This window comes from Procambarus clarkii, chromosome 59 (assembly GCF_040958095.1).
Source record: "Procambarus clarkii isolate CNS0578487 chromosome 59, FALCON_Pclarkii_2.0, whole genome shotgun sequence".
Taxonomy (NCBI): Eukaryota; Metazoa; Arthropoda; class Malacostraca; order Decapoda; family Cambaridae; genus Procambarus; species Procambarus clarkii.
In genome coordinates, this window is record NC_091208.1 from 25,265,725 (window position 1) to 25,280,467 (window position 14,743).

A 14,743-nucleotide genomic window follows, 5' to 3' on the forward strand; every position below is an offset into this window, starting at 1 on the left:
TGTGTATAGTGTGAGATAACAGCGAGAGGAGTAGGTTGGGAGCCGCCATTTTGGTGAGGGAGGAGCGTCGTCTGCACGACTTGGCATGGTGTTTACTGATGGCCACTATGGTCTTTGGGCACCATACCAGCTTCTTTGTTCAGGTATAGTGAATAAAACAGGTAGATACTTATATATAATGTGTGTATATAGCGTAATAACACCACAAACAATATTGTTGGATGACAAATATTAGTGCGTCTGGCCTTGAGGGCGGCCGCCGATCAGCTGACTGTGTGAGTAGCTACGTCTTATGGCCTTTACTCACCATACAAGCTTAGATGTACAGTTATGGTGAACAAAACATGTAAATACGTATGTATAACGTCTGTGTATAGTGAATAAATACAAAAGAGTATTGTGGGAGGTGAATGAGGGTGAGTGAGGTGGTGTTGAGGGAGGGAGTGGCAGTGAGTGGCTCGCTGGTGTTTGGTGTTTCACTCCTCGTTGCTTTTTGACTCACAAGACCAACTTAGTAGTTCGTTATGGTGTACAAAACATGCAAATACTTATATATAACCTGTGTATATAGTGTAACAACAGCAAAACTATTTGTTTATTGTTTTATGAACATAATAATTGAATCACTAATATGCACACCATAATTTTGAGTACAGCGATGGTTCACACATTTTATAATATAAATATACCACAATTCACTGTATGGAATAATATTATTGCAAAAAAGCTAAGAAAAAATCAATCAGAGACATTGAAATAATTAGGTACTAATATATTTGTGGCAACTGCCGTCTGACAGCTCGGGTGGAGTAGACCTCGTCTGGCGAAGGCTCTGCCAACGCCCCTCCCTTTCTTGCCACACTTCCCTACCCTATTGCGGCTAAAATATGCCACCTACGATTTTTTGTTATTTTTTCCGTGATCAGGGAACAAAAATGAACACTTCTATAAGACGAAAGAATTTTTTGGATTTTTTTTTTTTGTTGCGCCTGTGGGTGTGAATTCCATTTGGGCCCCTAGCGGTTTGAGGGTTAATGACGACTTACATCATTGCCTATTTTGCTTGTTTTGGATTTATGCAGCATAATGCGTCATCAGGGAGCAAAAGTGTTAAAAGTGATAAATTGCAAACATTAACCTCATTGTGGTACATATTTATAGGGCTTTTATTCTATCCCAAGATATTCAGTGGTACTTTATCAAACTTTTTCACTGGTTGGTAATTCATAACATGATCAGTTCGCAAGAGGGAAACTGTTTAACACTGGTAATGCACATGATTTTCTGGGTCACACAATTTTTACAGACTTTCCTCAATTCTGAGTCACTTGGCAAACTTAGCTGCAATCTCACTGGATTGCTTAGCTAAGAACCCCTTCGTTTGCATATCACTTCTGGAATGCTGCCATTAAAACTTAGCCCCAATTCATCTTTTGGGCCCCCATGTCATCTGACTTCCTCTTAAAATCATGCAGCAATGTTCCATGTCAAAATAAATCCTAGATAAACCGTGTCATCAAGTGTGACCTTTCTCCTATAATTGTATTGCATTTGAAATTGGAGGAAGCATCCAAGGCCTAGTTACGTATCAACTACAATGTTAACTCGTATGCACTTAACACTTTTGCCCGGGCATGACGCAGCATTGCATCATCCGTTTACTGTCGGTAATCTCGGGGATGACGCAGCATTGCGTCATCCACTAAAATAATTGCCAAAAATCAGGTTTTTATCCGATTTTTTTGGGACTGTTTGGTAACTGTCAACAAGCCGAATGCAATCTGTGACTACAATACAAACATGAAAGGTGTTGATCACTTTGACCAAATGATCAAATATTATCACTTCATAAGGAAAACTCACAAATGGACGAAGAAAATGACCATCTATTTTGTGCAAATGCTATCTACAATGCTTATGTGATGTACAACTACTACACAAAAAATACTAAACTATAATACTACATATACTAAAATACTAAATACTAAACATTTGTGGGCAGGAATTGGGAGTGTAGCTGGAAGGCGTCTGGGTTACCTGGTTGATACCTGGTTGATACCTGGTTGATGGGGTTCTGGGAGTTCTTCTACTCCCCAAGCCCGGCCCCGAGGCCAGGCTCGACTTGTGAGAGTTTGGTCCACCAGGCTGTTGCTTGGAGCGGCCCGCAGGGCCACGTACCCACCACAGCCCGGCTGATCCGGAACTTCTCTTAGAAAACCGTCCAGTTTTCTCTTGAAGATGTCCACGGTTGTTCCGGCAATATTTCTTATGCTCGCTGGGAGGACGTTGAACAACCGCGGACCCCTGATGTTTATACAGTGCTCTCTGATTGTGCCTATGGCACCTCTGCTCTTCACTGGTTCAATCTTGCATTTTCTTCCATATCGTTCACTCCAGTACGTTGTTATTTTACTGTGTAGATTTGGGACCTGACCCTCCAGTAATTTCCATGTGTATATTATTTGGTATCTCTCTTGTCTCCTTTCTAGAGAGTACATTTGGAGAGCTTTGAGACGATCCCAATAATTTAGGTGTTTTATCTCGTCTATGCGTGCCGTATATGTTCTCTGTATTCCCTCTATTTCAGCAATCTCTCCTGCTCTGAAGGGGGAAGTGAGTACTGAGCAGTACTCGAGACGGGACAGCACAAGTGACTTGAAGAGTACAACCATTGTGATGGGATCCCTGGATTTGAAAGTTCTCGTAATCCATCCGATCATTTTTCTGGCTGACGCGATATTTGCTTGGTTATGCTCCCTAAACGTTAGATCGTCGGACATCATTATTCCCAAATCCTTGACATGCTATTTTTCTACTATGGGAAGATTCGATTGTGTTTTGTACCCTGTATTATGTTTCAGATCCTCATTTTTGCCGTACCTGAGTACCTGAAATTTATCACTGTTAAACATCATGTTATTTTCTGCTGCCCAATCAAAAACTTTGTTGACATCTGCTTGTAGTTTTTCAATGTCTTCAGCAGAGGTAATTTTCATGCTGATTTTTGTGTCATCTGCAAAGGACGACACGAAGCTGTGGCGTGTATTTTTGTCTATATCAGATATGAGAATAAGGAACAGTAGCGGTGCAAGGACTGTACCTTGAGGTACAGAGCTTTTAACATCGCTTGGACTCGATTTTATCTGATTGACTGTTACTCTTTGTGTTCTGTTCGACAGGAAATTGAGTATCCAGCGTCCTACTTTTCCAGTTATTCCCATTGACCTCATTTTGTGAGCTATCACCCCATGGTCACATTTGTCGAACGCCTTTGCAAAGTCTGTGTATACAACATCTGCATTTTGCTTTTCTTCTAGGGCTTCTGTGATTTTGTCATAGTGGTTGAGTAACTGTGACAGACAGGATCTTCCCGCTCTAAATCCATGTTGTCCTGGATTGTGCAATTCATTGTTTTCCATAAAACTAGAAATTTGATTCCTAATCACTCTTTCAAACACTTTTATTATGTGTGATGTTAGTGCAACTGGCCTATAATTTTTTGCCAAGGCTTTACTCCCCCCCTTGTGCAACGGAGCTATATCTGCAGATTTAAGTGCTGCTGGTATCTCCCCTGTATCCAGGCTCTTTCTCCATATTACGCTGAGTGCTCTCGCTACTGGTACTTTACATTTCTTTATGAATATTGAATTCCATGAGTCAGGCCCAGGAGCTGAGTGCATAGGCATATTATCAATTTCTCTTTCAAAGTCTTCCGAGTTTGTGGTAATATCCGTTATATTATCTGCAGCTTGAATGTCATTCATAAAGAAGCTGTCTGGGTCATCAACTTTCATGTTGTTTATTGGTGTGCTAAACATAGCCTCATACTGGCTTCTTAGAATTTCACTAATCTCTTTGTTGTCCTCTGTGTACGTACCTTCATTTGTAATTAACGGTCCAATACTGGTCGAGGTTTTGGATTTTGATTTTGCGTATGTGAAAAAATATTTCGGATTTTTCCTTATCTCTTGTATAGCTTTCTGTTCCAATTCCATTTCCTCAGACTCATATGATCGCTTCAACGTTTGTTCTATTTCCTCAATCTCCCTGCTTAGGCTTGTTTTCCTTGCTTGTGATAGTTGTGTCTGCCGAAGCATTTCCGTTATTTTTTTCCTTCTCCTGTACAGTCGTCTCCGTTCTCTTTCTAGAGTGGTCCTCTTTCTGCCCCTCCTCACAGGCACGTGCTTCAAGCAGACCTTGTAAGCTTCAGCTGTCAGTTGAGCTATTCCCTGTGTGGGAGTTTTGTCGCTTAAGACCGTCTCCCATTGAATGGTTGCAAGGTCTACATTTATTTTTTCCCAGTCAATCCTCTTATTGTTGAAATTGAATTGATTGAATATTCCTTCTCGCTTGTTTGGTCTCTTAGACCTACTACCGTTATTTATGCTAGTTCGCACTTCAATGGGCTTATGGTCTGAGTATGAAGTATCTGAGATTGTGATATCCCTGATTAGTTCATCATTGTTTGTGAATAACAAGTCTAGTGTGTTTTCGTTCCTAGTTGGTTCTGTAATCTGTTGATTGAGCGAGAATTTGTCACAGAATCTCAAAAGTTCTCTAACCTGTGGTTGGTTATTTCCCGGGTCATTCCCTGCTATGATATTTGTGTTTGCCGTTCTCCATCTTAGACTCGGTAAATTGAAATCTCCAAGAAAGATAATATCTGGAGCTGGGTTTGCTAGGTTGTCAAATATGTTCTCTATTTTGTGCATCTGCTCTGTGAATTCCTCAATCGTTGTATCTGGCGGTTTATATATTAGAATAATAATTAAGTTTAGTTTCTCTACCTTCATTCCAAGTACCTCTACCACCTCATTAGTTGAATTTAGTAGTTCTGTGCATACCAGGTCTTCTTTAATATACAGACCTACTCCTCCATTTGACCTAGTTTTTCTATCACATCTATATAGATTATAATTTGGAATCCAGATTTCACCATCCATGTAATCTTTTGTATGAGTTTCCGTGAATGCCCCAAATATTGAGTTTGACTCTAATAGAAGGCCATTTATGAACTTAACTTTATTTCTTGACTTTGGCTTTAAACCTTGAATGTTTGCAAATATGAATGATTGTCCATGTTGTGTGTAACTTCTGGAAGGTTTTGGTAGTTCTCCCTCCTCTCTACCCTGACCCAGGGTGTGTTGTTGTGGCAATGGTTTGTCCAGTTTTGGAAGTGATACTGGGGAGTGTGGTAGTCTCTGTGTAGTTGGGGGGTGTAGTATGTGTGGGCTTGATGCCGAACTGTAGTCCAGTCTTGGGCATTTCCCCCTCTCCATCCGTACTCCTGCCACGTTTCTGCCTGTCTGTTTCTCCCTCTGTTTGTACCTGCCTCTAAAAAATTTTCAGGGCTATTATGTTGGACTTCTTCTCTTATATGGCGCTGTGTACCTCTGACGTGGAAATCGGGGCAGTGAAGATCGTAGCATTTCCTCTCATTGACTGAGAGTGTGCATAGCTTAGGGTGAAAATATATACACTCTGTATCAAAACGACATCTGCCTTTCCCTAACCAGTTTCGGCATTTCCGTGGGTGCATGAATGAGCATTCCGTGCCTCTGGGCCCATATCTACACTGTCCTTTTGCATAATACCAGCAAATATTTTCATTTGTGATTGTATTATTCTTGTTTGTACCCGTGCACGACTTGGCTACCTCTGTGTTTTTTGTTCCAACTTTCTCGTTTCTGCATTCATTCTCGGTATTGCCCTTATCTTTCTCCTTGTTGCTTTCGTCTTTCTCATTTGTGTTCTCATTCGTCTCATTTTTTCTCTCCTTATTCATATCACCAGTGTGCTCTACACTATTGCCTTCATTTTTGTGTACCTCGACACTATACCCGTCTACATTGCTACTTTGACTCTCTAAATTCTCAGTCCCTGGGTTGTGTTCAGAGTTCGTTGCTGTCTTTATATACTCTGCATATATTTCTGGTAGTTTTTGTGTGAATTGTAGCCTGTGTTCTTCAGGAATGTTAGTCATTAGTTTGGTGATGTTTTCCCACATCTGTCTGTCTCTTTGACAGATCCAGTAGTTACCTTCCCGGTTTGCATATTGTGTAGGTAATCCTGTACAACTTAGGTGAAACCTTATGTTACAAATGTTACATACAATGCCTACAACACTCTTCCGAAGTGACTTAAGGCAGCCTCCACACACCTCCATGTTGGGTTTGTGATGTTATAATAATATATGCATATATTTAAGTATTATATGTATATGGGTGCTCACTTGCGGTTAACGCGTGGCCCGTCTTCAACTCGTCGGCGGGTGGAGCGTGACCAGGTTTTTTGTTTTATATGCTAATGTTCCTCTAGAGAATTCTATTGCGAACCCATTGATACCAAAATGAAAGACCTAGGACGAAAATTGAGGTGACCAGAGTGAAAAGAGTGAACACATTTTATCGCTTTTGCGCGATCCTGGGTAACTCGTTTGCACTTTCTCTGTTTGCTGCGGGTAATTAGCCGAGCTTTTGGAGTTTATATGCATTTACTGCTGTAGAGAATTCCATTGCGAACACAATGATACCAAATTTAATCTCGTAGGACGAGAATTAAGGTGACAAATTTGAAGAGAATATACACTTTTCAGAATTAACGCGCGCTCCCGTGAAACTCTGGGACCCAAATCGCACAGTTGAGGGGTGGCGCGCGGGGTACGCCAAAGTGTTAATGGAATTTAAACTTATTCCTTTCTTTCCAAATTCTTGTTTTGTTTGCAGTCCTACACCTAGTAGAATGTCAAGATTTTCAAGATCTCAAGACTTCTCAGTGAATACAACTTTCATTTGTACCTCTCCATTGTTTTGCTCTCGTATGAGCATCATGAGTGATGTCTAGTTAATTCTGAAGGTTATATGTATAGTGCCAGGTAGCTTTACTGGCTATTATTTTTTTGTAGAAAATCATATGGCATTTCACTAGTCCTTCGGATTCTGCTAATACCACCAGGTGAATGAGATCTTGGTGAGTAGATATATTGTTATATGTTACATTTACTGTGTGGCCCATTGAAGGTAGCACACATCTGTGTTGCATGGGCCACAGTATATATTACTGTACTTCCAAGTGCTCTTCTTTTTGTATGTGGTGTAGTTTATTTTCTGACCGAGAGGTCGCCAGAGCCTCATGGCAATAATCAAACGACAAGCCTCCCCTTCCAAATTAACATTGAATCACCTTTTCCAGGTGATCATTTCATTTGTTTTATGAATAAAATCCATTCGTGAATTGCAAATAATATCGGGTTATAATATCCAGGATGCACCAAAACTTTGCCAATTCCTTTATTTAAAGGTGTGTGGATTGGGTGGCTACTATCTAGTAGTCTGCATTCGAGTGATTAAGAGTTGTAGAATATGGTACTAAGATCGTGCATTAAATGTGGCTTGTTTATTTTCAGAAATATCCTGTGGAACAAATTCGACCCTGGCCACTAAATCTTCGGACAAATCAGACAAACAGACCCACGCTTCTAGACCTTGAAACTGATCTACACAAACCCCTATTAGAGGTTAGTTGCATGCCTGTATTGCCTAATTGTAATTTCCAAAATGTAATTACAGGATGAGAGCTGTAGTCATGGTGTCCCATCTTCCGAGTGCATTTTGTTATATGATGCTTTGAAACTATGTCACCTTCTTGTTTAACTTGTTCCAACTATCTATGACTCTGTTTGCAAACAAAAATTTTTAATATTTTTTCAACTCCTTAGTTTCCTTAGCTTGACTTAATGACCTCTTGTTCTTGAAGTTGCAGATTTCAAGAATTCCTCTTTGCCAATTTTGTCAGTTCCTGTTACTATTTTGTATGTAGTGATCATATCACCTTTTTTTTTTTATTCCATTTTCTATCTTTGGCACGTTTAATGCCTCTACACTCTCTCTCTCTGTAGCTCAAGTTTTTCAGCTCTGGAAACCATTTTGTAGCATGCCTTTGCCCCTTTTCCAGTTTATTGATGTGTTTCTGTGATGTGGGTACCATACAACTGTTGCCTATTCCAGTTTTGGTCTCACAAAAGTCTTGAACTGTTTGTTTAATATTTTACAATCCATGTATTTAAAAGGGATTCTGAAGTTGGAAAGTGTTGCATATGCTCCTGGCATAATGTCCTTCATGTGTTCCTCTGGTGACTGTCTACTATTTGGAACCACCCCTGAATCTCTTGTCCGAGTTCTTTAATGCCTTTCTACATAATTTGCAGGTTGTCTGTGGCCTGGTTTCTCCATAACATGGCATATTCAATTCCATAACATGGCATATCACATTCAATTCCACAACATGCCATATATTCACATTCAATTCCATTTGACAGTGTTGCTCCATACACTTACTTTGTCCATGTTATCTTGTAGGACACGACAAATCGTCTAAGCTTACCTTCCCTAGTAGCTTGTAATCAACAACAAACATCTTTACATAATTCTGTATTCCTTTTGATAAATCATTTATATAGAACATTACTGGTGCAAGAAGTGAACCTGTGGTACTCTGCTAGTAATACTACTCCTGTCTGAAACATTGCTTCTGATTGCTGCCCTCATCTTTCTGGCAGTTAGAATATTTTTCAGCAATGTAAGCAGCCTGCATGTCACCCATCAGCATGTTCCAGTTTCCAAATCAACCTCTTGTGGGTGTTAAAAGCCTTTTATTTTTGTTTAGATCCAGACAAATACAATAAACTCGCCGTCTCTTTCCTCTAGAATCTCTGTGGCTCTATCATAAAAAGCTAAGTAGAGTTGTTACACAGGATCTTCGAGTTCAAAAACCATACTGTCTGTTAATATATAATTTCTTTCCAGGTATTATATCTATTTGATTTTAACTTTTTTTGTGTGTTTTGGTTACCATGCTTGTTAATGATATGGGTCCATAAATTAGAGGAGTCGTCTCTGCTACCATTTTTTGTAGATTGGAACGATGTGACACTGACACTCAAAAAATAGCATTGTTTGGCCCCCACAATAAGTTAAATGCAATAATCATTTTGATAAAGTAGTTTGACTATACTGACAGCACTGCTACATTATGGCATGCTTTATTTTCTCCCTCTCCACAATCTTTGAGGGGGACAGCTTGTGGCTCCCTGAAGCTGTCTCACTAAGATGGATTTCAGTTACTGTATCACCCATGGAGTTCTGTTTGGGCTATTAGAGACCAGAACCAGAACCTGCCCCCCCCCCCCCCCCCCTCCCCCACCGGCTGAGTGGCCAGTGCTCGGGATTCGTAGTCCTAAGGTTCCGGGTTCGATCCCCGGCTGAGGCGAAAACAAATAGGTAGAATTTCTTTTACCCTAATGCCCCTGTTTACCTAGCAGTAAATAGGTACCTGGGTGTTAGACAGCTGTTAAGGGCTGCTTCCTGGGGATGTGTAACAAAAAAGGAGGCCTGGTCGAAGACCAGGCCGCATGGACACTAAGCCCCGAAATTATCTCAAGATAACCTCAAGGTAACCCCCTACACCAGGTACAAAGAGCAGATGGCACTCAGTCACCCCACTGGAAAAGCATCCAGAAAGTCAGAGAAACAAATACAGGCCATTGCTGGGTTCAAAGGGACCAAAGACTCAAAACTGTCAAGCTAACTTCACCAACAATGTAAAGAAACAATCAAATGAAACAAGTGCAAACTCATTAGCACTATCCTCTCTTCCCTTGCTGAGGTGGCCGTAGAGCCTCCAGTGCCCACTGAGCTGTGAAGCCAGGTCTGTCGCAGATGTGGTTAGTAGTACACGTCCATTGTGAGGCTCCCGAGTTGTCAGCACTCTTGTGGCGAGTCATGCTGTTTCTCAGCTAAGTATCAGCCATCCTTGGACTTTCTCCTCTGGGGTGGTTTTGATTTTATTGTTGCATGACGAGCATTTATTGTTCATTTTATTGTTCACTGGACCTGGCTTATAGTGTGTTTAGAACTGTATGGGCTCAGGGTACCCTTCCCTGAGTGCTGCCCCTTCACTATCATTTCTCCACCCCCATCCCCCACCCAAACTAGGGGAAGGAGTGCTAATGAACTTGCACTTGTTTCGAGAAATTCAGTCATTTGTTTACTTTGTTGGGGGAGTTCGTTTGGCAATTTTAACACTTTCACGCTCGGCGCGTGAGCGTCGCACACTTCCCCGAAATGCTCCCGATGTTTCGGGCGATCGTGCGGTGACACTGAAATGTGTATACTCGTTTCAGTTTTCTCACCTTAATTTTTGTGCTACGTCGTTCCTTTTGGTATCATCATGTTCACAATAGAATTCCCTACAGGGATATATGCATATAAAGTCCAAAAGCTTGGCACGACCCTCCACTGCAATGCCGAAAGTCAGCCGAACATTACTCGTGAGTGCACAAAAGCAGTAAAATGTGTAGACTCGTTTCAGTTTTCTCGCCTTAATTCTCATGCTACGTCGTTCCTTTTGGTATTATTGTGTTCGCAATAAAATTCCCTACATGGATGTATGCATATAAGGGCCAAAAGCCCGGCGTGACCCCTCACAGCAAAGCCTAAAGTCGGTCAACTGTTACCTGTGAGTGAGCACCAATTGGCACACCCGCACCCTAATGTGTATACTCTTCAGTTCAATAACATCAATTTTCATGTTACGTCTTTCATTTTGGCATCAAATTGTTCTCAATATAAAGGTGTGCATTTTAAAACTAGTGCCATAATAATAAAAAAATAAATGAAATTTTAACAAGTACTGTATTTTAATTTTGGACGCTCAACACAACAAAAGTATTTTTAATCTTTCCATTGTTCTGACATCAATTTTCAATCAACGTCGTTCATTTTGATATCAAATTGTTCGTAATCTAAAGGCACACACTTTAATACTAGTCCCATACTAATAGAATAATAAATGGAATTTTAACCAATATTTAAATTTTTAGCTAACTTTTTTTTACGTCGTCATTATGGTATCAAATTGTGCGCAATCTAAAGGCGCTCATTTTAAACCCAGTCCCAGAATGATCAGATAAAAATTAGAATTTTAACAAATATTTTAACCGGGGACGTGACCTGTGTCCCCGGCTCGGACACAAGAGAAAAATAATACACACACAGGCATGCCTACATGTATGAAAGTGTTAAGGCTTTGGTCTTTTTGAACCGAGCAGTGGTATGTTTTGTTCACTGACTCTGGGTGTTTACCTGGTGGTTTGGTGGAGTGTCACCAGCTCTCTGTGCTTTTGTGACAGGGGGCCAAGGCCACACCAAACACATTGAAAATAAGAATCTATAAAAGCTAAATAATTTATTTACAGGAAAAATGTGAGGTATTGGGAGGGGTGACAGGTGTTGGATGACATGGCCCCCAGGGACAGTGGCAGGTGTTGGATGACGTGGCCACAGGGACAGTGGCAGGTGTTGGATGACGTGGCCACAGGGACAGTGGCAGGTGTTGGATGACGTGGCCACAGGGACAGTGGCAGGTGTACTCTTTGGCTGGTGTGACTTAGTAGTTGGGAGTCATCATAGCTAGTTAGTCTCAGGAAGCCACTGGGGCTCACCCAGAAAGAGGCATTTCATTACATTCGGCACAGGATTTTTGCTTTATTTGCCTTCCCTTGTTTTCTTGTTATTTTTCAATTGAACACTCATAATGAAACATTTATAAATTTTCAATATTTTATTTTGCCAGCAACTGGCAAGTACTTCACTTACATTTAAGGTTAAAATATCAAATCAACTTGTAGAATTTATTGGTTGATGTTTAAATAGTTCCTTCAAAAGCCTGTAACATTTGAAGCATTTTAAAAATTGTCCTGAAGGAAAGGGGCTTTGTAATGGGTGCAGTACATTAAAGCTATTGGTAGATATATACTGTATAGAGAGTATTCATATCAATTCATTATAAAGTATTTTTCCTTTTCTTGTTCCCAGATAAGTGACAACAGTAATCCTTGGACAGTGTTTATTGAGACTGTGCCTCCTGATTCAGGTTTAAAGGCACTGACTGCCTTTGACAAAGATTCAGATGTTCTGCTTTTCTTCAAATATTACGACCCACGCCATAAGCGGTTACACTATTGTGGACACCATTATATGCACATCTCCTTTAATGTCCGTGAGTATAGTAGTTAGATCTCAAAATTTGTAAATGCATTATCAAATATTACTAATATATTTGTTAATATATTAGCAAGAGTTGACCTGTGGAGCTCTGTATATGTGTCTACAACCTTTTCTCCAAAGTTTCTTTTGGCACCTTTTTTGAGCAGTCGGTTTGTTTTTGGTATATTATTCAAACCCTCAAACCTGCCGCAGTTGTTATGTAGCTTTATTTTAAAATGTTACAAAAATTATTTTCTTCAATATAAATGTCCATAACTTTTCACCCGGCCATGGAATTAGTCAGCAGAGTGATTGAACTAATCATTATAGTACAGTATAGTGCAGCGTTGAAGATGCTGATATATCAGAGTCAGATTTTAAGAGTCTTTTGCACTATGGAGAGTATTTTAGACTTCCACTTATATGTTAATTACACAAATTATAGGTAGTTGACTGGTTGACCTTGATTGCCAATCAAAATTCTACAGTGGATGTATGTGTGTGTAATACATATACACATGTAATATATTCACACTCATACGCATATATATGTACATTCGGAATAATAACCCACTATAGAACAGTATTTAGAGAACACTTAAGAAATGTAGACTGAAAATTTTAAGTCCACCCTCTTCAATAGTGGGCAAAACATACTTGTGTAATGTTTAAACAATGTTATCATTGTTGAATTAACTATATTGACGTTGATTGAATGTCGATTACACCTGGAAAGGCTATTGTTGGCACTGTGTGGATACTCAAACCTACATCTCAGACTTCACAGCAGACACTGGTTGCTGCAATAAGAGCCAGTCCTACTTAAATACTGTAGTAGCATTGGGTTTTACTGCTGCTACCCTATGACACTTGCCATACAATCACAAATTCATCATGCAAAATTGAGAGAGATTAACTGCGAACCTCTGGTCTCTAGTCTCGGACAAACACGGACACACACACACACTTCCTCTTATAGATACATACATCTTTCTCCCTCTTATTGTCTCCCTCTCTCCTTATCTTGCTCTCTTCTCTCATTTCCTTGGCATTGTCAAGGAGTCTTGACTTGTGATACTTGTCTTCCTGACACACTCCCCTTCTCTTCCCCCCCCCCCTTTTTCATTTAATTTTCATTTATTCAATTATTTATTATACATTATAATAACTAAATTCTAAATAGTCTTTAATATGTTCACCTTCCCTCTGGCTCAGATCCTGTGAAATTAAGCTGATTTTTATCGTAATATATTTGACAATGAAAGTAAGAACTGGAAGTTTCACTAGAGGTATTCTGCACTATCTAGACACTGCCTGCTATCCTTGCCTTTATACAGTATACGAGTTCTTTGTCTACCTTGGTCCAGTCAGCTGTAGCACTTAAAATGTGAGAAATTGTCAGTGTTGTAAATGTTTATGTAGAATACTACATATGACCACTACCTTGTGAAAAATTCCTGTGACACTAGTAAAAACAAATACAATTTTTGAGTTTTATGTTTCAATGAATATTATTTGTTGACAGTTTTCAATATTTTGTGCAGAGGAGTTGGTACCATTGCTGAATGAGCGTGCGGGACTGCCACAGGGCACAGAATTAGCATTATTTGAAGAAATCAAGCCCAATCTTGTGGAGCGGTTAGCTGATCTTGACCGGCCATTGGAAAAGGTAAGGAACTTTTTTTTTTTCTTATACCAAATCTTGATTACAGTATTAGTATCCTATAAACTCAGCATTATTTATTACAGCTCAACTTTTTTTCACAGAAGGAAAATTAATTAAATAGTGTAACTAGACAATGTTTAACATTTCTTCCTGTCAGGTCTTAGCTAAGAGTATCTGTGTGGAACTGGAAGAAATATTTTTTTTTGGATTAAAAGAAGATTGGTATGCTATCCAGGGTTGTAAGGTCTTGTTCCTCTACTTATGGCTGTGAGGCATGTTACTCTACTTTGGGTTGTGGGGCCTCAGTCGCTTACTTTGGGCTGTGGGGCCTCTGTCGCTTACTTTGGGTTGTGGGGCCTCAGTCCCTTACTTTGGGCTGTGGGGCCTCGGTCGCTTACTTTGGGCTGTGGGGCCTCAGTCCCTTACTTTGGGTTGTGGGGCCTCAGTCGCTTACTTTGGGCTGTGGGGCCTCTGTCGCTTACTTTGGGCTGTGGGGCCTCTGTCGCTTACTTTGGGTTGTGGGGCCTCAGTCGCTTACTTTGGGCTGTGGGGCCTCAGTCGCTTACTTTGGGCTGTGGGGCCTCAGTCACTTACTTTGGGCTGTGGGGCCTCAGTCCCTTACTTTGGGCTGTGGGGCCTCGGTCGCTTACTTTGGGCTGTGGGGCCTCAGTCCCTTACTTTGGGTTGTGGGGCCTCAGTCGCTTACTTTGGGCTGTGGGGCCTCTGTCGCTTACTTTGGGCTGTGGGGCCTCTGTCGCTTACTTTGGGCTGTGGGGACTCAGTTGTTACTTAGGTGCCTTGGAAGAGAAGCAAAATGTCGATGTAATATCCATAGACTTTGCAAAAACTTTTGACAAATGTGACTAGTGTTATTGCTCACAAAATGCGTGCATAAGGAATTACTGACAAATTAGGAAGATGGATCTTCAACTTCCTAATGAACAGAAGGCAGTGTGTAATAGTCAACACAGTACAGTCTGGATCATCTACTGTGAAAAGTTCAGTTCTTCTCCAATGTACTGTACCTGCTCTG

General features: G+C 40.5%; 1 protein-coding gene across 2 annotated transcripts in view; it reads left to right on the forward strand.

Annotated features, from left to right (window-relative positions):
* Positions 1-14,743, forward strand: part of Usp7 (Ubiquitin-specific protease 7) — a 76,072-nt gene that overhangs the window by 34,571 nt on the left and 26,758 nt on the right. For both annotated transcript variants that reach the window (XM_045758694.2, XM_045758695.2), the window contains exons 13-15: positions 7,406-7,516; positions 11,874-12,057; positions 13,589-13,713. In XM_045758694.2, the coding sequence (XP_045614650.2) occupies positions 7,406-7,516; positions 11,874-12,057; positions 13,589-13,713 (420 nt within the window). The remainder of the gene's footprint in view (positions 1-7,405; positions 7,517-11,873; positions 12,058-13,588; positions 13,714-14,743) is intronic.